This window comes from Amblyraja radiata, chromosome 1, assembly GCF_010909765.2.
Source record: "Amblyraja radiata isolate CabotCenter1 chromosome 1, sAmbRad1.1.pri, whole genome shotgun sequence".
Taxonomy (NCBI): Eukaryota; Metazoa; Chordata; class Chondrichthyes; order Rajiformes; family Rajidae; genus Amblyraja; species Amblyraja radiata.
In genome coordinates, this window is record NC_045956.1 from 141,745,423 (window position 1) to 141,769,015 (window position 23,593).

Here is a 23,593-nt window from a genome sequence, read left to right on the forward strand (position 1 = left end):
CTTTGATTCCAAATGGCCCTTTGACACCTTTGTCTGTCACTATTTGGCCTCATCATAAATGCACAGAAATTAGGAGTTGGTCATTTGGCCTTTAGAGGTTGCAATGCATTTTCAATACAAAAATAATTAACCCTCAATCTCCATAATCTCCTCAATCTTTGATACCTTTTGTATCTTGAAATGTATCTATTACATTCAGCAACACAGCCTCCACCATCTAGTGGTAGAAAATTACCACTGCACGCCGAGTTCAAAATTGTCTCTTCATCTCAGTTCTACGTGTTTACCCTAAGATTGAGGCCCCTTGTTCTCTACACCACTTTCCCTAACCAAGGGAAACAATCTGCACTGATTGGCTTTTAGATAGACAAACAGATATGCAAGGAATGGAATGATATGGATCATGAGCAGACAGAGGAGATTAATTTACCCTGACATCACGTTCGACACCGACATTGAGGGTCGAATGGCTTGTTTCTGCAATGTTCAGAATCAGAATCGTTTATGGTCATTTGAACATAAGTTCAAACAACATTGTGTTTCTGCAGTCATAACAATAAACAAAAAAAACACAATCACACAATTCCACACAAAACATCCATCACAGTGAATCCCCAAACACCTCCTCACTGTGATGGAAGACAAAAGTCTTATCTCTTCCCTGTTCTCTGTGCCCATTCCTCCCCGGCAGTCAAGCAGCCAAACTGCTGCATCGAGCCGATCAAGGCTCCTGATGTTAGAGCCCACCCGGCGGGTGATGGTAAGTCCCGCGGCTGTTTAAGCCGCGCCGGGCGATGTAAGGCCCTGCTCCGGGTCGATTTAAACCCCTTGATTCGGGCAGGTGAAGTTTGCCATTGCAGGAGCTCCGAAAAGCGGTCTCCCACCAGGGACCCGCGAGCTCCCGTTGTCACCATCCACAGGGCCTGCATCCGAAGCCTCCGAGCTCCGAAGTCGGGTCGCAGCCGCGCGCCACCTCAGCGCTCCGCTCTCCGAAGTCGGCCGGCTCTGCGACTGGAGCCCCAGGTTGATCCCCGTTGGAGGCCGCTGGCTCCACGATGTTAGGCCCAACGGCAACGGCAACGGAGACTCGACAAGGAAAAAGTCGGGTCCCCGTACAGGGAAGAGATTAAAAAGTTTCCCCCACCCCCCACATATACACAGCTAAAAATAATAAAAACTAAAACCAAGACATCCACTTAACAGGACAAAAAGATTTGAAAAAGGACAGACGGACTGCAGAGGCCGCTGCCGACAGGCGCCGCCATCTTGTTCTATGTTCTATACGATTAGCCCTGTAAGAGTTTTTGTTTGTTTCAATAAGCCCCCTCTCATTTTTCTAAACTCTAGGGAATATAAATCTTATCAACCCAATCTCTCCTTGAGAGTCGACCAATGCAAGAAACAGTCCCGTGGATTTTACGGGATTTCCTGCATGACAAATATACCCATCATTTGCTAGTAAGGCTAATTCTGCACACAACAGTCTGGGTGTTGGCTCATCAAGGCCTTGTATAATAGTAGCATGACATTTTGCTTCAAATAACTAAGGCTAGCATACCATTTGTCCTCTTCATTGCTTGTTGTTATCATGTTTGCTTTCAGTTGCTGATGCACAAGTTCACCAAAGCCTCTTTGTACATCAACATTTCCCAATCAGTCACTATTTAAATAATATGCTGCCTTTCTGTTCCCTTTATAAAATGAATAACTTTGTTGGACTGCATTTGGCAGGCCTTTACCTAATCATTATAATAATACTAAAATTGTATTTGTTTTGGTCAGTCTATGTGTGGTGTACCTCCTGTTACTTCTGTTACCAATGGCCCCACATCAGCAAATTAAACCCAACTTCAATACCAATTCTCCCCGTTGGATTGCAACCTTGTCGTGGTCGGGGAGCCTGTGTGTTGCAGTGACCCCTAGAGCTATGCCAGCGGGAGATTCGTCTCCTGTTAGGGTCTCCCATGCTGGACAGGTCGAAGGGTAGAGGCGAGACGAAGAGCGATCCACTGGTCCTCCAGGTTGGAGGTTGAGCACAGGGCTAACAACCCTGTCTCGTAAAACAAATATGTTACGGAAACAGCAACTGAAGGAATCAACACTACTGGGCGTGATGGACTTCCAGGCCTATCGACAGATGCTAGGATGAATGGCAATTGAGAAGAGAACCAGACAGCATCCCAAGAATAGCCCTGCACTGGACACCGGAAGGGAAAAGGAAACGAGGGAGACCCAAAACCACCAGGCGTCAAACTGTAGAGGAGGAAATGAAAACAATGGACCTGACCTGGGGAAGTGTCCAGAAGCTAGCCCAGAACAGACAGGACCTTCGTTGCTGCCTTACATGCCAGGAGGCATAATAGACAGTAAGCAAGTAAGTCAATACCAATCAAGCTTTCTCAGCCTCACATTTTGAGCTAGCTGAATCACCCGTATTTAAGTAATTTCAATTGACAGGTCTCTTAGTAACAGGCTTCCAAATTATAATGAGGCAACTTATTTGCTCAACTCAGCTGAAAGTTGTAAACATGTCAGTTGCATGAAAGTTGCAAAACTACGTGGGTTTTCTCCGATATCTTCGGTTTCCTCCCACATTCTAAAAACATGCAGGTTTGTAGGTTAATTCGCTTGGTAAATGTAAAAATTCTCCCTAGTGGGTGTGGGATGGTGTTAATGTGCGGGGATCGGCGGTCGGCACAGACCTGGTGGGCCGAAGGGCCTGTTTCCGTGCTGGATCTCTCTCTCTCTCTATATCTCTCTCTCTCTCTCTCTCTCTCTCTCTCTCTCTCTCTCTCTCTCTCTCTCTCTCTCTCTCTCTCTCTCTCTCTCTCTCTCTCTCTCTCTCTCTTTCTTATATATATATATATATATATATATATATACTTAAAACATTTCACACATAATAATAGTAAAAACAATCCAGTCCCTGATGAAACAGTATATATATATATATATATTTATACTGTTTCATCAGGGACTGGATTGTTTTTACTGTTATTATGTGTGAAATGTTTTAAGTTTTATGTGCGATGCTCCGGTATTCCCTAGGAAACGTCTTCTCATTTTGCACTGTACAACTGTTGCTTTGCAAGATGACAATAAAGCTTGATTGATTGATTGTGATTTTAAAAAATAGCTTGATTTACTTAAAATAAAATATTCCCATCTTTTCCTCCTGTTGTGAGGAGTGTGCACTGCGGACTGCTGGTTTCAAACCACTCCATCATGCTTTGGAGGTTTTCCAAAGGCTTAAAAGAATCTTTGCGGAGTAATTCTGTCAGCTATGATTTGTCAATCTTCATTTTCATGTCATTTGGCATCCTTTAAGTTTTGCATCTTTCCTTCACCAGCCCCTCTCACCAGATTGTTTTACAAGTAATGTTTAGGTCATAGAACATTGCAGTATAGGAACAGTTCTTTTGGCTCGCGATGCTTGTGCTGACCATGATGCCAATTTAAACTAGTCCCACCTGGCTGCACATGATCCATATCCCTCCATCCCCTGGCTGCTCATGTGCCCATCTGAATGCCTCTTAAATGTTGCTATCAGTATTGCTTCCACCACCACCCCAGACTCATCATGCAACGGTGAAAGCAACAGGTGTCCTAAACTTTCTGAGGCGCAACTTTCATCATTGTTCAATTTCTGTCAAGGAGAAGCTATACTTCACCCTCGTTAGACCTCATTTGGACTACGCAGTTGCAGCATGGGACCCATACACAAATAAAAACATTTCTTCCATCGAACGTGTCCAAAGACAGGCAGCTCGATTTGTTACTAACACCTATGAGAGAGAAGCGAGTGTCACCAAACTTCTGAATTCTCTGGGGTGGAACCCTCTCCAAGACAGACGTGTCTTGGAGAGGGTTCCACAAATTCCACCAGCATGTGCAGTGCCCTACCAGGGGCTCAAACACGTTGGATAAAGTGTACACCAACATCAAGGACGCATACAGAGCTCTCCCCTGCCCATCCCTGGGACAATCCGATCACCTCTCACTGTTTCTACTGCCTGCATACAAACCCCTCATCCGCAAGGCCAAACCTGCAATAAGGACGGTCAAAATATGGCCCGAGGACGCAACCCTACAACTCCAGGACTGCTTTGATCGCACCGACTGGGACCTGTTTGAACAACAGTCTACCAGTGGTACAGAGGTAGACTTGGAGGAGTACACATCCACTGTGCTCTCCTACATCAACTGCTGTGTGGAGACTGTCACAGTGGACAAGCAAATAAAGATGTTCCCAAACCGGAAACCCTGGATGAACAAGGAGGTTCAGGATCTGCTAAGGGCACGCAACAATGCCTTTAAATCCAGGGACACTTCTGCTTACAGTGCGGCCAGGTCGAACCTGAACAGAGGCATAAAAAAGGCCAAAGACATCCACAAGCAAAGGGTAGAAGACCACTTCAACACTGCGGACACCAGAAGCATGTGGCAGGGTGTCAGGGACATCACTGACTACAAGAGCAGCCCCTCCTGCCCCCACGGTGATATTACACTGGCCAACGAACTGAACACCTTCTTTGCCCGGTTCGAAACTGGCAACACCACCAGGAGTGGAATAACCCCGGCCATGGCGGAGGGACAGGCCTTAACACTGAGCACTCAGGAGGTACAGTGCACTCTGCGTAGGATCAATCCACGCAAGGCTGCAAGCCCGGATGGAGTACAGGGAAGGGTACTAAAGGACTGTGCTGTACAGCTGGCGGAGGTATTCATGTGAATCTTCAATCTGTCTCTATCTCTGGCAACGGTCCCCAAGTGCCTGAAAACAGCCACCATAGTGCCGGTGCCGAAAAAGTCCAAAGTCACCAACCTGAACGACTACCGCCCGGTTGCCCTAACTCCAATCCCAATGAAGTGCTTCGAAAGGCTGGTCCTCTCCCATATCAAATCCAGCATCCCTGCCTCACTGGACTCCCATCAATTTGCATACAGGGCAAATAGATCAACAGAGGATGCCATCTCTCTGGCTCTTCACACTGTCCTGACTCACCTGGACAGACAGGGCACGTATGTGAGGATGCTCTTCATTGACTATAGCTCTGCATTCAATATGGTCATCCCCACCAAGCTCACCACCAAACTCCACCAGCTAGGCTTCAGCTCGCCGATATGCGATTGGATCCTGAACTTTCTGACGGAGCGATCGCAGGCAGTGAGACTGGGCCCGCACCTGTCCTCCACTATCACCCTGAGCACCGGCCCACAGGGATGTGTACTAAGCCCCATGCTCTACTCCCTCTTCACTCACGACTGTGTCCCTGCATTCGACACCAACACCATCGTGAAGTTTGCAGACGACACAACAGTGATTGGGCTGATCACCGACGGTGATGAAACAAACTACAGAGCGGAGGTGCAGAACCTGGCGGACTGGTGCGCTCATAACAACTTGTCACTAAACACCTCCAAGACCAAGGAGCTGATTATTGACTTCAGGAGGTCCCATAATGGAGAATACGCCCCAATCTCCATTTACGGGGAAAGTGTGGAGAGAGTGTCCAGCTTTAAATTTCTGGGCACTCACATTTCAGAGGACCTCACATGGTCCACCAACACCGCTGCGCTGGTCAAGAAGGCACAGCAACGACTGTTCTTCCTGAGGACATTAAAAAAGACTGGTCTGCCCCAACAGCTGCTGACAACGTTCTACCGCTGCACCACAGAGAGCATATTAACGTATGGCATCTCTGTGTGGTATAGAAACATAGAAACATAGAAATTAGGTGCAGGAGTAGGCCATTCGGCCCTTCGAGCCTGCACCGCCATTCAATATGATCATGGCTGATCATCCAACTCAGTATCCCGTACCTGCCTTCTCTCCATACCCTCTGATCCCCTTAGCCACAAGGGCCACATCTAACTCCCTCTTAAATATAGCCAATGAACTGGCCTCGACTACCCTCTGTGGCAGGGAGTTCCAGAGATTCACCACTCTCTGTGTGAAAAAAGTTCTTCTCATCTCGGTTTTAAAGGATTTCCCCCTTATCCTTAAGCTGTGACCCCTTGTCCTGGACTTCCCCAACATCGGGAGCAATCTTCCTGCATCTAGCCTGTCCAACCCCTTAAGAATTTTGTAAGTTTCTATAAGATCCCCTCTCAATCTCCTAAATTCTAGTGAGTATAAACCAAGTCTATCCAGTCTTTCTTCATAAGACAGTCCTGACATCCCAGGAATCAGTCTGGTGAACCTTCTCTGCTGCACGGAGGCGGAGAGGAGAGCTCTTCAGCGCGTCGTCCACAGAGCGCAGAGGATCATTGGGACAGAGCTACCAGCCTTGGAGGGCAACTACCACACACGGTGCCTCAGGAAGGCCGTCAGCATCCATAAGGACTCATCACATCATTATAGCGGACTGTTTGAACTACTTCCCTCCGGCAGACGTTACAAGGCCTTCTACACCCGAACCTCCAGACTCAGAAACAGCTTTATTCCAAGAGCTATAGTGGCTCTGAACCGGCCCTGCTGAGTGCCCCCCATCCCCCCTGGACTGTCTCCCTCGGATGGTCACGTCACTCAGCTTGCTTATTTATTTATTTTACTTTTCTTGTACATCGGTGGAGCTGCATACTAAATCTCGGTGCACTGATGTGCAATGACAATAAAAGATATTATTATTATTATTATTATTATTATTATTATTATTAAGCTCACCGTTTGACCTGTTTTTACAAAATGTTAAATAGTCAGCTCGACATAGATTACAAGACCTACACCAAACCCAAACCAATTAGGAGCAGACGAGGGCATTCGATCCAATTTGTGATCCCAACTACAAAGACAGATGTGTACAGCAATTCGTTCTTCCCACGCACAATTAAAGCATGGACTAATCTCTACCCTACTATAGTTACCCAACCAGATGCAACTAAATTTAAAGTAGCTCTTTCTTCCCAATAACCCTTTCTGGCATAATCCCTCCCTCCACAACCTCCAGTTTAAATTCCATTTGGAGTATTTTGGAGGACCAAGAAACCAAGAACCAAGAACCCCTCGTACCGTACATCAAGCACCGAGCACTCTCTATGTATTGAGGCTATCCACCCTGTTCATGCCTCTTATAACTTTATAAACTTCTATCAGGTTTCCCCTCAGTCTCTAATGTTTCAGAGAAAACAATCCTAGCCACTCCTTTTAATTAATACCATCTAACAACATCCTGCTGAACCTCTTCTGCACCTTCTCCAAAGCCTCCACATCCTTCCTGTAATATGGTGACCGGAACTACACACAACACTCCAAAAGTGACATTGTTTTATTCAGCTGCAACATGATTTCCCAACTTTATACTCAATAACCCAACCAGTAATGGCAAGTACACTGTATGCCTCCTTTACCACCATATACACTTATTCTACCATTGTCGGGGAGTTATGGACTGGCACCCCAAAGTAGCCATTGAATACATAGAACATTACAGCACAGGAATGGGCCCTTTGGCCCACAATGTTAGTGCATCACAAAGCCAAGTTAAAGTGAACTCATCTGCCTGCACATCATCTACAATCCCACCATTCCCTGCACTTCCATGTGCTTATCTAAAACACACGTACACGCCACTATTGTATCTTCCTCCACCACCACCCCAGGTAATGTGTTTCAAGCCCCCACCACTTTGTGTAGAAAAATCTTTTCCCACACATCTCCATTGAACTTCCTTCCTCTCAACCTTACAGCAATTCCCCACTAGTTTTATTTTCCGTGATACAGCGTGGCACCAGGCCCTTCAGCCCACTGAGTCCGTGCCGACCAACGATCACCCGTGCACTAGTTCCATCCTGGACACTGGGGACAATTTACGGAAACCAATTAACCTACCAACCAGCACGCCTTTGGAATGTGGGAGGAAACTGGAGCACCCGGAGGAAGCATGCGATCACAGGGAGAACATACAAAGTCTGTACAGACAGCACCCATAGTCAGGATCACACCCGGGTCTCCACGCTGTAAAGGGCCTGTCCCACCAGCATGCGACTGCATGCGGCAAGCGCGACCTAACGTGGTCGCTTGAGCCGTACGGCCTTGCGGGGCCGGTCCCACTTCGATCGCCGGAGCTGTATGGAGTTGTGCGAAGCTGGTCCCGACATTGCGCGAGGCCGTGTTTAAAAATTCCGCGCAGCAACGGCCTGCCGGCCCGCAGCCATATTGAGGCCATACGCAGCGTCTCGACGACGTACGCAGCATCTTGACGGCGTACACCTTCGCTCGAACTTCACGTCAACTTGTACGGGATCACTCGACCTCCGCAACTCTACCGCTGTGCCATTGTACTGCCCCAAGTGCTGGGTATCTCCACCCTGGGTAAAAAGGTTCTGACTGTCTACCCTATCTATGCCTCTCATCATTTTGTATACTTCTATCAAGTCTCCCCTCAACCTCTGTCGTGTATTTAATGTATACTTTGCTCTTGTAATTGACCTCCCAAAATACAACACTTTTGGGTCCATCTACCATTTCTCCGCCCACATTTCCAACTGATCCCCAGCCTGCTGTATCCTTTGACAACCTTCCTCACTCCACTAACTTTTGTGATGAGTATAAACTTACTAATCAGCTCACCTACATTTTTATCCAAATTAACTATACATCGTACAAACAACAGATGTCCCAGCACTGATCCCGACTGAACACCACCATCTAGTCAGAATAAGACCTCCAGCCTTAGCCTGATCCATAACTATCTGAAAACTTAACCTTAACCCAGAATGTATAAACAAGGAACTGCAGAAGTTGGTTTACCAAGGAAAGACACAAAATATTGGAGTAAATCAGCGGGTTAGGCTGTACCCATCTCCCCCTCCTCTGCTAAATTAGATTAAATCTCCCTGCAACGATATTGGTTCCCTTCCCGTTTAAGTTGTCCTTCTTGAAGAGAGTCCACTGATCTATGTACCTGAGGCCTCACCCTCTACGCCAAATTCTTAGTCATGCATTCAACGGCCCTATCTTCCTATTTTGTGCCTGATCAGCACATTGGCTCAGGGAGTAATGCTGAGATGACAACTCAAGAGGTCGTGTTTTTGAAATTACTACTTAACTCCCTAAATTCTATTTGCAGGACCTCATCTTCCTTCTTTCCTGGATCATCAGTGCTAATATAGACCACGGCCTCCGGCAGCCCACCCTTCATAACGCCCTGTGAGATGTACTTGATCCTGGCACCACAGAGGCAATTCCCCATCCTAGAGTCTCGCAGGCAGCCCGAGGAATGCCTCTCTATGTCCCAGACTAAAGAGTGTGTCCCAGACTCCCTTATCATGTATCTATACACTGTAAATGGCTCAATTGTGTTCATATATTGTCTTTCTGCTGACTGGAAGAGCACGCAACAATAGCTCCTCACTGTACCTCGGTACACGTAACAATTAACTAAACTGAACTGAGTACTCCATCACTATTGCTCATTTTGTCTTTGGCCCACCCTTCTGAACAACAGCGCTAGTTGTGCTACCACTGATGTGACGACTGTTGCAATTTTCTCCAGAGGGACCATTCCCCCCCACCCAGTGACCCCCCCCCCCTCAAAAGCATCACAAACCGCACTTTCCAGGTGCGGCAGAGGTTCACCTGCACCTCCTCCAACCTCATCTATTGCATCTGCTGCTCTAGGTGTCAGCTGCTCTACATCGGTGAGACCAAGCGTAGGCTTGGCGATCGCTTCGCCCAACACCTCCGCTCGGTTAGCAATAACCAACCTGATCTCCTGGTGGCTCAGCACTTGAGCTCCCCCTCCCATTCCGAATCCGACCTTTTTATCCTGGGCCTCCTCCATGGCCAGAGTGAGGAGCAGCACCTCATTGAAGGAGCAGCACCTCATATTTTGCTTGGGCAGTTTACACCCCAGCGGTATGAACATTGACTTCTCCAATTTCAGGTAGTCCCCGCTTTCTCCTCCCCTTCCCAGCTCTCCTTCAGCCCACAATCTCCTGCCTCTTCCTTTCTTCTTCCCGCTCCCCCCACCTTCACATCAGTCTGAAGAAGGGTCTCGACCCGAAACGTCGCCTATTTCCTTCGCTCCATAGATGCTGCCTCACCCGCTGAGTTTCTCCAGCATTTTGAGCCTCCCATTTAAGGTCCATGGAGATGATGGTTCCAAGGAATTTAAATGACTCCACAGATGTGACTGTAGTGTTTTTGACAAGTGGGGGGAGGGGGATTTTCCAGCATCTGCAGTTCCTTCTTAAACAAACCGTACACCTATTGCTTGTTGAGTTGTTCCTTATCTGGTACAACACATTTTCAGTACCATCTGGGGACAATTATTAAATACCCAAAGGACCACAGCAGTCCAAGAAGCCAGACACAGCAACTGCACATACTGGAATCTTGAGCAAAACACAAAATATCGAAGTAATTCAACGGATCTGGCAGTAACTGTGGGGGACAAGGAGGCCGTTTAGAGTCGAAGTCTGAAGAAGTTTACTCCAGCACTTTGTGTTACTTCAAGAAGACTGTTCACCATCTCCATCTCAAAGGCGAATAGGACGTGTGATTCCTATTTTTTCTCACGTTGACGTGAGATCATCGATCTGAAATATTAACTCGGTGTCTCTTTTCCATCTGTGGAGTATATTTTTAAGACATTTTATGTATATATATTCAATTGGTGAACCTGTGCCAAATCCCGTTCAACAATTATTTTTGCATAGTCCTCTTGTTATCCTGAGAGGATTATTTTTAGTAAGAATATTTTTCCAGGGGCCAAAGCAACGAATATTGATCTATGATGTTCCGATCACAATAAAAGAGTCTAGACGAGTTTGTCCACCCCTACTCCGGAATTGACTCAACCAAGCTATTCAGCAATTCTGTCCACGTTACTGTACAATGCAAGTTGCAGCAGTCGGTCCGATTAATCGCCAAGTAAGTAGAACTTTACAAAAATCTCTCAGTTTGAGACGGAAACTAATGGCGCAACTTGACTCTGTTTAGATGAAAGTTATGGGGAGCAGTAAGTGAAACCTGTTTTAATCAGTGCAATTATTTATCAGTTGAGCAACGAAAAGATTCAATCGAGGAAAAGCATTTGAGTCTTCTTGCTGCGGCAAAATTGCAACAACGGGAGGTGTTTCCCCAACCGCACACTTTACTCAACAGGAAGATTCAGAGCAGCTGAGATGAGACTTGTCACTTCGGTGATTTTTGTCCTCTGTTTTCTTCAAGTGACTTTGTTTGAAGGTAAGGCGCGCTTCTCCGTTAATATTTAACCGTGCAGGATGCGGGATTGAAATGTAGTTTGAAGCAACATCGTTCAGATCTGCTACCTGGCATCGCGTCACAAGCTGCACGTCTCAGCCAAGTGGAGCCAGGGTTTTGGGAGAGGAGAAAAATTGAAAAGTAACCAATTGCGAGAATGTACTGTGCTTGAGGTGCAGGCTATAGAAATCCATTGAAAAGACTACCAGAGTTCATTGCAGAACTGCTTTAACTGATGATTGTTCTGGGACCTCTTCAACATTGTGGTGTTTCTTGCATATGTTTCCCGTTTTACAAGTTAAATCACCCCACACTTACATTTTGCTAGCTATGTAACCGCGCATTCCGCCACACTTTAGCTTCCGAAATTCTGCAATTTCCCTTCTCACGGTTTACTATCTTCCAAGTTACATTTCAGTTTAGTTTAGAGGTTCAGCATAGAAATAGGCCCTTCGGCCCATCGAGTCCACGCCCACGATCGATCACTCGTTCACAATAGCTCTGTGCTATCCCACTTTCACATCCACCCCCTGTACATTAGGTGTTTAAGAAGGAACTGCAGATGCTGGAAAATCGAAGGTACACAAAAATGCTGGAGAAACTCATCGGGTGCAGCAGCATCTATGGAGCGAAGGAGATAGGCAACGTTTTAAATGTTTCTATCTCCTTCGCTCCATAGATGCTGCTGCACCCGATGAGTTTCTCCGGCATTTTTTTGTTTTCCTGTACATTAGGGGCAATTTACAGAGGTCAATTGTCCTACAAACTCGCATTTCTGTGGAAATCGGAGCACCCGGAGAAAACGCACGCGGTTACAGGGAGAACCTGCAAACTCCACACAAACAGCACCTGAAATGTTAAGCTCATCACAAAAATGCACGTCAGAGTAGGAGGTGGTCCTAATGCTAATATTTTTTTTGAGGGGGGGGGGAACCTCTACATTTGCCTCCAATCATGTTTTTGAAACAATTTCACCCCCCCCTGTTGGATCTTATAGAAACATATAAAATTATAAAAGGACTGGACAAGCTAGATGCAGGAAAAATGGTCCCAATGTAGGGTGAGTCCAGAACCATGGGCCACAGTCTTAGAATAAAGGGGAGGTCATTTAAGACTGAGGTGAGAAAAAACGTTTTCACCCAGAGAGTTATGAATTTGTGGAATTCCCTGCCACAGAGGGCAGTGGAGGCCAAATCACTGGATGGATTTAAGAGAGAGTTAGATAGAGCTCTAGGGGCTAGTGGAGTCAAGGGATATGGGGAGAAGGCAGACACGGGTTATTGATTGGGGTCGATCAGCCATGATCACCATGAATGACGGTGCTGGCATAAAGGGCCGAATGGCCTCCTCCTGCACCTATTTTCTATGTTTCTATGTCCGCCATTTTAATCATCCAAATATCCATTTTGCAATATTTAACTAAGTGCTAATCACAAACCAAAAAACATGAAAATGATTTTGAAATCTGAAATAAACAAACAGAAATATTGGGAACTTCAAACAGCATAAATTCAATTCAATTCAATTCAATTCAATTCAACTTTATTGTCATTGCACAAATACAAGTATAGGTACAACGAAATGCAGTTTAGCGTCTGGTCATAGTCATAGTGCAAGGTAGTAGAAGTAAAAATAAAAATACAAAGTTGGCATACAATAAAAGTAAAAAAAATACTGGTTAACAATGTGTGGATTGTGGATGAATTAAAACTGATACATGGAAGGGATAGGAACAAAGAATGTAATGTGGAAAACTTAGATCATCCACTTCAGTAGAAATAAATTGAGGGGCATAATACTTTTAAATGGTGTGAGGTTTAAAGGTAATTTGTATTAGGATGGATCTAATGTTCCTTGGTGCATGAACCACCAAAACTTAACATCCAAGTACAGTGACCTCTAGACAAAGGAACTACGGTTGCTGGTTTACAAAAAATGATTCTTACAAAAAATCTGAAGAAGGGTCCCGACTTGAAAGGCATCTATCCCCGGCCTCCATCCAGAGATGCTGTACTGAGTTACTGAAGTACAGAAACCTGCTTGGAAGATAATTGACGTCTTGGCTTTTATTGTACGAGTTAAAATACTGAATTGGTGCCAGGCCACTTTTGAAGGTATTGAACAAGAGCTTGCTAACAGTAATTGGAATAGGCTGTTTGTGGGCAAAGGGACGTTTGGAAAGCGGGATGATTTTAAAAGTGTGACGATGAGAGTTCAGGGCATGCATGTTCCAGTTAGAGTGAGGGGCAAGGCAGGCAGAAGGAAGAAGCCTGGATGATGAGAGAAGTTGAGGCTTTGGTCAGGAAAAAAGAGGAGGCCTGGGACAGCATTGGTCAGCTGGGGTGAAGTGTAAGCCTGGAAGAGTTTTGGGGACTGAGGAGCATACTTAAGAAGGAAATCAAAAGGGCAAAAGAAGGGGCGGGAGATTACTCTGGCAGATAATATTAATGAAAATCCAAAATGATTTTATGTACAATAAGGGAAAGAGAGACACTAGAGACTATGGCACTAGTGTGGTCATCTCACAAATCTGATTGAGTTTTTTAAAGATGTGACCAAGAAGGTTAAACGGAGCAGAGTTGGAGATGTTGCATATATGGACTTCAGCAAGGCACTTGAAAAGGTTCCCGCATGGTGTGCTGCTCTGGAAGGTTAGATCACATGGGATCCCTGGAGAGTTAGCTGACTGGATAGAAAATTGGCTTCATGGAAGAAAGTAGTAGATGATGGTGGAAGGTTGTTTTTCAGACTGGAGGCCTGTGAGTAATGGTGTGCCTCATAGTTTGGTGCTGGGCCCATTGGTGTTTGTCATCTATATCAATGATTTGAATGAGAATATACAATGCATGATAACTAAGATTGCAAATGACACCAAAGTGGGTGTAATTGTAGATTGTGAAGATGGTTGTTAAAAATTGCAGCAGCATCTTGATCAGTTGGGCAGGTTGGCTGAAGAATGGAGTTTAATACAGATAGGTACGAGGTAGTGCATTTTGGGAAGTCTAACGAGGGCAGGACCTACACAGGTATGGCAGGGCTCTGGGGAGTGTTACAGAGCAGAGGGATCTAGGAGTGCAAGTACATTGTTTCTTGAAAGTGCCATGACAGTCGAGTAGGGTAGTCAAGAAGGCATTTGGCACATTAGCCATCAGTCAGAATATTGAGTATAGAAGCTACAGTTGTACAAGACATATGTGAGGCTGCATTTAGAGTATTGTGATCAGTTCTGGTCACCCCGTTGTAGAAAGGATGTTGTTAAGCTGGGAAGGGTGCAGAGAAGATTTACAAGGATGTTGCTGAGATTCAAGGGCCTGAGCTATAGGGAGAGACTGAACAGGCTAGGACTAAATTCCTTGGAGCGCAGGAGGATGAGGGGTGATTTTAAAATGGTCTACAAGATCATGAGAGGAATATGGGTAAATGCATAGAGTCTTATACCCTGTGTCGGGGAATCAAGAACCAGAGGACATAGGTTTAAGGTGAGGAGGGAAAGATTTAATAGGAGTGGAGCTAGGAAAGGATATTGGAGGTGTTTGGTATAGAAGATAACATGATGCAAATAGTGCAATCAGATAAGAAAGGAAGGAGGAGAGTGTGGAACCAATGGTGGGGAGGGTGAGTCCCGGGGGGGGGGGGGGGGGGGGGGGAAGACAAATGGCGGACACAGAGTAAACTGGGGTGAGTGATGAGTAGATGGGGGAGATAGTGGAGCAGAAAGGAACTATTTGACAGGGGTGGGAGAAGTGGAATAGACAGTATACACCAGAGTGAGGATGGCAGGTGAAGCAGGGTCGATGAGATGGAGGGGGCATGCTTTACCTGGGATTGCAGAATTCAAGTCAGGCAGAGGTTTGCTTTCACCTCCTCCAGCAAGCTAGGGGTGACATGGCAGTTGCTGCCTTACAGCGGCAGAGTCCCGTGTTTGATCCTGACTACGGAGTTTGTACATTCTCCCTCTGACTGCATGGTTTTCTCCGAGTGCTCTGCGTTCATCCCACACTCCAAAGACATACAGGTTTGTGTGTGAGTTGGCTTTGGTAAAATTGTAAATTGCCCCTAGTGTGTAGGATAGTGCTAGTGTGTGGAGCGATCGTTGGTTGGCGTGGACTCGGTGGGCTGAAGCTTCGGTTTCCACTCTCTATCTGTAAAATCTAAAGTCAATGCTCATCCTGTTGGGTTGTAAGCTACCCAGATAGAAAGTGAGGTGATGATCCTCCAGTTTGTGTGTGCATTGGGGGAGGCTGAGGTCACACAGTTCGATGTGGGAATGGGAAGGGGAATTGAAGTGGCTTGCAACTGGGAGCTACAACTGGCCCTGGCAGACCAAGTGCAAGAGTTCAGCAAAGTGGTCGTCTGATCTTCGCATGGTCTCGCCAATGTGGAGGAGGTCACATCAAGAGCACGGATTGCATGAGACGAGGCTGGAGAAGGTGCAAGTAAACCTCTGTCTGACTCTTGAAGGTCTGGGTCCCTGAATGGAGGTAAAGAAAGAATTGTAGGAACAGGTGTTGCACCTCCAGCGGTTGCTGGGAAAGAGCCTGAGGAAGGGGAGGGGTGGGTACAGAGGGAAACACAGTCACGGATTTTATGTATTCAAAATCAAAACCAAAATCACATCATTTAAATACATTTTTGGAATTGTAAACTGGTTTATTTGGGCATGATTATTTAATAATGGCAAAAACAAAGAGATTTTTAATCTCTCAGTTCAGGATGAACATAAAGTACAACATTTGATAAAGCCATTCACTTCATCACTTCCTTCAGAATGTTCGTACATAGTTATGTAACCAAAAGCAGACTAGTAATTGAGCATGGACATAGATGTATATCGTTAGTAATTGTATGTGCAAATTGTACAAAAAGTTTAATGGAAGGAACAAATGGACCATAAATCTCCAATGATATCTGTCTATGTTACACCAATACATTTGTTTGTGTATTATGTCACATCAGTATCTTATACCTTTTTTAATATTATCCTTATCAGAGATTCCAGGAATCAACATCAAGAATGTTCGGCTGGATAAATGTATCCATGCAAATAGTCAGAACAATCGAGTGTCTCTCACTGAGTGTAATGAAAATTCCAAGCAGCAGCTTTGGAGATGGGAGTCCCGCCTAAAATATATTGTCAGCCTCAAAACCAACCAGTGTCTCACTGTTCATAAACCCAATGAACTTGGAGCTGTGAAATTGGAGCCCTGTGATGGTCGCCACCCCCAGGAGTGGACATGCAGCAAACGGGGTCATTTAACTCTCGAAGGCTACAGTTTGCATCTTAGTGTAAAGCACAAGACAAACAAAGTGTACGTTTCACAGGAAAAAGGCAAATTAAACAAGTGGCATACCTTGAAAGATGAAACCATCTGTACAGAGACGGATCAAGTTTTGCAACGTGAAGGTACTCCAAATATTTTGGTCTTACAATCAATTATAGTGGCAAGTAAGATTTAGACATTGGCAGAATTGATCTCATTCATAAGTGTATTATCGAAAATATTTCACCCATCACCCTAGAGATCTCTAACATATGTTCAAATTAATGTTAAGATTATCAGCAAATAAAAGAACTACTCACAACATTCAAAATGTTTTCTGTTCTCTGGAAAAAATTCAGGGACGATTCAAACAAGAGGACATGACTTGAGAATTAAGGGACAGAAGTTTAGGGGTAACATGAGGGGGAACTTCTTTACTCAGAGAGTGGTAGCTGTGTGGAATGAGCTTCCAGTGAAGGTGGTGAAGGCAGGTTAGATTTTATCATTTAAAAATAAATTGGATAGGTATATGGACGGGAAAGGAATGGAGGGTTATGGTCTGAGTGCAGGTAGATGGGACTAGGGGAGAATAAGGGTTCGGCACGGACTTGAAGGGCCGAGATGGCCTGTTTTCCATGCTGAAACTTTTATATGGTTATATATGGTCATATGGTTAAAATCTCAATGTTTTATTTATTGATACCATTTCTTTCAGGTAAATAGAATTTGTTGGATCAAAGATTTATAGAATTGTAGAAAATTTGTGACACTCATGACCATTCACGCCATCATATTTATGCCAATCAAATAGGAGCTTTCCACACATAGTCCCACTTTTGAGCCATAATTTATTTTCATTTTGACGATCCTAATAAAAAAATGCCTCTCGCATTAAAAAAAATAACTGCACGAGAAGGAAATTAAATATATTCTTCCAGAGTTTTCTTGTTGTAACAACATGTTTAATATCATAGAGTGGCCCCCAGAGCTTCTTGGACCACAACACAGTCAGAAAGACTATTTCTTGGGCATTTCCCACATTGGAATGTTCTACCATTCAGGGCCTGGTGGTATGTTGGAGTCATATTATTCCAACTCTGGTTTTGGATTTCTGAAAATAGAGCTATAAGTATAATTTCTTCAAAAATATATTGCATTGTAAATCTGTTTTCCTATTATATGCATATATTAATTTTATGTGAGATTGTAGACTTTATATACTTATGCATTCCTATGTATATAAGCTACTCTTGTTTTTCTTCTGTGGTACAGAAATATTGTCGATCGGACTTCAAATGAAGAGTTTTTTAAAGTTAAAAGCTTAGCATAGTAGGTGGCATTTGAAGAGGCAGAAACATGGTGCATGTTTTGGATCAAAAACCTTTTAATCGAACTGGTAAAATATAATGATAAACAAATTTGAAGTTGCAGAGAAGAGATGAGAACAACATTCTTTATCATTGGCCTCTCTATGCTGACTAACACTAAAGTTCCCTAACCCTGTGATGGTTGGACCAGTGTTTGTTCTCTCCTTCTTTGGAAGACCCTAGATGTTTATCAGAAGAGAAAATTATAGGGGAATGCTGTAAATAAGAAAATATTGAAAATTGCAGCAATTAATGTAATTTTCTTGAAATATTAACTATAATCAAAAACTAGGAAAATGGTAAATACATTGTAGAATTCTGCGCATTTCTGACCATCTGCTGTTTTTATTTCTTTTCTCCAGCAGTCCTAGTATTGTATTTTTGTCACAAACCTCTTGTGTGTCAAGTTCTTGATGATAGTAGATATGCCTTACATAGTCTCATAGCTTTGGAGTTAACATGAACATGTTACCTTTCAATATTTGAATTGGTCCTTCCTTAAGAGCCATACAAATTGAAAACAAGAGGCAAAAACTGTGTATGCATGTAGTTAGATTTGTCCCTGCCTTCAAGATGTTATATATTTTGAGCGAAACTTTGCTGAAATCGAGTCTGAAAAAGGATCTCGAGTCTGAAGAAGGATCTCGAGCCGAAGCATCACCTATTCCTTCTCTCCAGAGATGTTGCCTGTCCCGCTGAGTTACTCTAACATTTTGTGTCTACCTTCGGTTTAAACCAGCATCTGCAGTTCCTTCTTACACAGTACTGCTGCAATGGAATTGTCATCTAGGATCTGATGAAATAAGATGATCAACTATGCACGCTTTTACCAATCATATTGAAAGATTGCAAAATAGACAGATTAAGATTCAGATTAGTTTATTGTAATATACACCAGTGTGGAATAATGTTGCTTGTTTACATGAGTTCAGGGTAAACAGTATATATGCAGTAATGATAAATACTACAATTAATACAAGAATGAGTGCAAAATAGTAGAATAGCTAGGTTGTAATGCAAAATCCAAGTAGTGCAAAAAAAATTTGAAGTACAATAATAGATACAGATTAGTTTATTGTCATTTACATGAATGAGGAGGAGTTAAGAGTAAGAATACTTGGCTGCACCTCAGTGAAGGAGGTGTAAAAGAGATGATTAGTTTAGGCGTTTGATAGCAGTTGGAAAGAAGCTGCCTTGTCTGGATTTCTGAACTTTCCAGCTCCTGTAACTCTCCCAGAAGGTAAAAGAGAGAAAAGTATAATGGCCAGGATGAAACGCAACTTTGGTGATACTTCCAGACTTCCTGATGCAATGCACCGTGAGGATGGACTGGATGGGAAGAAGTGATGAAACTGATGGGCTGGGCTGTGTTCAGACAGCCAAGGGATGGGCAGTTGCTATACCAGGCGGAGTTGCATCCCATCAGAATATTTTCTACAGCACATCTGTAGATGTTTGACAGAATTCTTATCAGATGCTGATGTGTTTTTTGATCATTGCATCAGTATGAAAATGCCAGGTTAGGTTGCTGGAGATCTACGAACGTGAAGCTACCGATTCTCTCTATAGTAGCTCCATTCGTGAGGATGGGACTATGTTCACCATTTTGCTTCCATAGATTAACTAAGTTTTTTGTCTTGCTGATGTTTAGGTTGTTGTCCTGACACCATGACACTAGGTACATGATCTTCTTCCTGTACTTTCACCGTCGTTGCTGAGCTGTAGTCAATGAATGCCTGATATAAGTGCTCTTATTGTCAGTGATCTAGAGCTGAATATAGTGCAATCTCCACAGATCTATTTCACCTGTACATAAATTGCAAGGGACCTATATTGTCTGGAAGACTGGTACAGATATGAGCAATTAGCAACCTTTCTCAGCACTTCATTATTGGCGACGAGAGAGCCCTACAATGTGAGGGCAGTAGTTATTGAGATGGCTCATTTTATTTTTTTGGGGGACTGGAATGATGGGGACAGTAGTGAGTGGTTGATGATGTTGGCAAAGTCATTGGCCAGTTGACTGGTGCACAGTTTCTCCATGGACTCCATGCAGGCTGGCCACTTCCTGAGAGTTTACCCCCGTGAAAGCAGATCTGACTTATGCCACAGAGATGGAATCAACAGGGGATGGGAGGAAACACCTTGGCGGAACTTTGTTGCTTGTTCAAAAAAGACATAAAAGGCATTGAGTTCACTCGGTAGAGATGCATCGTTGCCAGGGGCCACCCTCAATTTGGGCTTGTAGTCTTTGATGGTATTCAGGGCCTGCCATAGTTGCCTGTTGGTTTGATTGGATTGAACCTCCAGCTTGCTTTGGAAGTTTCACTGGGTTTCCCTGATTGGTCTGTGGAGATCATATTTGGCCTTCTTGTATGATGTGAACCATTCGTCTGGAAGCCTTGGATATGGACTTGAGCAGGGAGTGAATCTCCCTGTTCATCCAAGGTTTCCTCTGCCCACTTGCCCAACTCATCAAGATCCTGCTGCAACCTTTGATAATCATCTTCACCATCTATAATACCACCCACTCTAGTGTCATCTGTAAACTTACTGATCACGCCTTGTACTTTCTCATCCAAATCATTGATATAGACGACAAACCACAAAGTACAAGGCGTGATTAGTAAATAAAATCAAAAAAAATCTTTATTTCGAACAGAATAAAAGAATAAAAAGCAAGTGTGAAACAGCATACAAAAAAAACAAAAAACAAAACAAGAATATTTATAAAGTGTCATAAACAATATCTATAAATAAATGAAATCGTATGTGTCCGAAAAGGTGCAGGAAGAAGCCAAAGCTTATTAATTCCCACCCCTTATTCAACTGCTTATAATTATCTTATACAAATTTAGCAGCTATAAACACCTATTTCCATAGGTACATCAAATTATTTACATTTATACACTAATCAAATATTTACAAAGCCATACAAAAAAAGAGAGAAAAAAAGAAAAAAGAAAAATAAAAGAAAAACCCCTCATATACTACACAGTATCTCTTAATCGTATCTCTAAGTTTGCAGATGACTCTAAAGTGGGTGGTATTATAGATGGTGAAGATGATTATTTGGACTGGAGGCCCAGCACTAAACTATGAGGTGCACCAATAGACACAGGCCTCCAGTCCAAAAAACAAATACAGTACACATCATCACCCTCTGCTACTGTCAGGTGGGACTGTCATATGCTGAGTGAATGGAGCGGCTGGGCTTGTACACTCTGGAGTTTAGAAGGATGAGAGGATATCTCATTGAAACATATAAGATTGTTAAGGGTTTGGACACGCTAGAGGCAAGAAACATGTTCCCGATGTTGGGGGAGTCCAGAACCAGGGGCAACAGTTTAAGAATAAGGGGTTGCCATTTAGAACGGAGACGAGGAAACACTTTTTCTCACAGAGAGTTGTGAGTCTGTGGAATTCTCTGCATCAGAGGGCGGTGTAGGCTCTCTGGATGCTTTCAAGAAAGAACTAGATAGGGCTCTTAAAAATAGCGGAGTCAGGGGATATGGGGAGAAGGCAGGAACGGGGGTACTGATTGGGGATGATCAGCCATGATCACATTGAATGGCGGTGCTGGCTCGAAGGGCCGAATGGCCTACTCCTGCACCTATTGTCTATTGTCTACCTTCCATGAAGCCAATTTTCTATCCAGTCGGCTAGCTCTCCGTGGATCTATATGCAATAACCTTCCAGAGCAGCATACCAGGCAGAGCCTTGTCAAGTGTGCTGAAATCCGTATATATGTCTACAGCTCTGTCCTCATCCACTATTTTGGTTCCATCTTCAATAAACTCAATCAGAATCGTAAGACACGGTCTCCCATGTACAAACCATGCTGACAATCTGTAATCAGCCCTTGTCTTTCTAAATGCATGTATATCTTATCTCTTAGAATACTCTGTAATAACCTTCCAACCACAAATGTTGGACTCACTGGGTTTATATTTCCCAAGCTTTTCCTTGCAGTCCTTCTTAAATAGAGGCACAACATTTGCCACCCACCAGTCTTCTGGCACCACACCCGTATTTAATCATGACGCATAAATCTCAGCCAGAGCACCAGACTCAACTTTCTGTGCAATTTGTGGTCTATAGTTACTTCACAAATACCCTATCTACATGCCGTTCAGTTTCTTCCAGTGTGAGGTGGAAGGCAGGAGGTTGTAGTGACACAGTGGTGATCACACACAAGATATTTTTGTTTTAAATGTACATTTATTCATCTGAAGTTGGTGAATAATTCCTACTTGCATCAGAGTGATCCTTATCAGCCTCAGCATATCATTCAAACAAAATTGGATCCATTTTAGAGATTCAGCATTGCTAGTTCTGAGAGAAGCAGATTATATACAGGTCATCGTTACTTGTGTTATATTTCATTTTTTTTGTAAGTTTAGATTTTATCGCTGTTTGAATTTGTTGCTAGTGCAACCAAATCTCCTTAAGATGAAGAGCGAATGGTCTGAAGACGGTTCTGTTTATTTAGTGGGCTACAAAAGCGAGTACTGCTTTATTTGACCTGCTCACTTTGTTCTACTTGATGTTGCTATGGTGAAAGCACATTCTCACAAAGCATTTCTCAATGATCACCCTCTGCTGATTCAAGACAGTTTTCTTTAACTCTATGAAGGTTCCACCGCAGTGGAACCTTCATAGAAATCTAAAATGAAATCTAAAATCTAAAATGTAAAATGAACAGAATTCTTTCATTATCTTATTTTGAAATAAATTGCTTTTTATAATCTTTGGGAACAGTGAACCAGGTAGATATAACCAATAGAAAATCTGTGAAAAATAATTAAACAGAAACCATGCTTGATTTGTTGTGGGAAATGACTTATTAGTTAAGATATTACGTAGTTAAATGTGACTTGCTGCTATTTCATAGTCATAGACAGATATAGCATGGAAACATGATCATCAGACCACTGAATCCTTGTGATCATCAAATACCCACACACTAATGTACATTACTCCCATTCTCCTTGCATGCTATCAGCCCTACCAAGTTTCCACCATTCACCTACACATCAGGCCTAGATTACATTGTAAAATTACCATTCCAATTGCATATCCTTGGAACATGGGCGGAAACTGGAGCACCTGGAGGAAACCCACACAGTTTATGCCCCTGTCCCACTTATGAAACCTGAACGGAAACCTCTGGAGACTTTGCGCCCCACCCAAGGTTTCCGTGCGGTTCCCGGAGGTTGAAGGTGGTTGCCGGAGGTTGCAGGTAGTGGAAGCAGGTAGGGAGACTGACAAAAACCTCCGGGAACTGCGCGGAAACCTTGGGTGGGGCGCAAAGTCTCCAGAGGTTTCCGTTCAGGTTTCCTAAGTGGGACAGGGGCATTACAGGGAGAACATGCAAAAGTTAGTTTTGTATATGTGACAAATTAACATAACTGCATTTACAACATAGCTTGCTGAATTGCTTTCATAATATATAGTTTTCACATACTTAATGTAGACTGATATTAATTTAACTGAAATTCAACTTTTTAACTGACACAGAGACACAAGGAACTGCAGATGCTGGAATCTTGCAGGAGAACACAACGTGCTGGAGTAACTCAGTGGGTCAGGCACCATCTCTGGAGGACATGGAAGGGCAATGTATTGGGTCGCAACCCTTCTGAATTGCCGACAGGAAAGGTCACTTACCCATGTCTTCCAGAGATGCTGCTTGGCCCACTGAGTTACACCAGCACTCGGTGTTTTTAACATCATATTTGTTAAATGTGATTTGT

The 23,593-nt window shown here is 43.8% G+C and overlaps 1 protein-coding gene across 1 annotated transcript in view; it reads left to right on the plus strand.

Annotated features, from left to right (window-relative positions):
• Positions 1–10,794: 10,794 nt before the first annotated feature.
• The window catches only part of LOC116979948, a 47,578-nt gene continuing 34,779 nt past the window's right edge, over positions 10,795–23,593 (plus strand). Inside the window, exons 1-2 of the mRNA XM_033031906.1 lie at positions 10,795–11,191; positions 16,200–16,613. Coding sequence (XP_032887797.1) covers positions 11,131–11,191; positions 16,200–16,613 — 475 coding nt within the window. The 5' untranslated portion in view covers positions 10,795–11,130. The remainder of the gene's footprint in view (positions 11,192–16,199; positions 16,614–23,593) is intronic.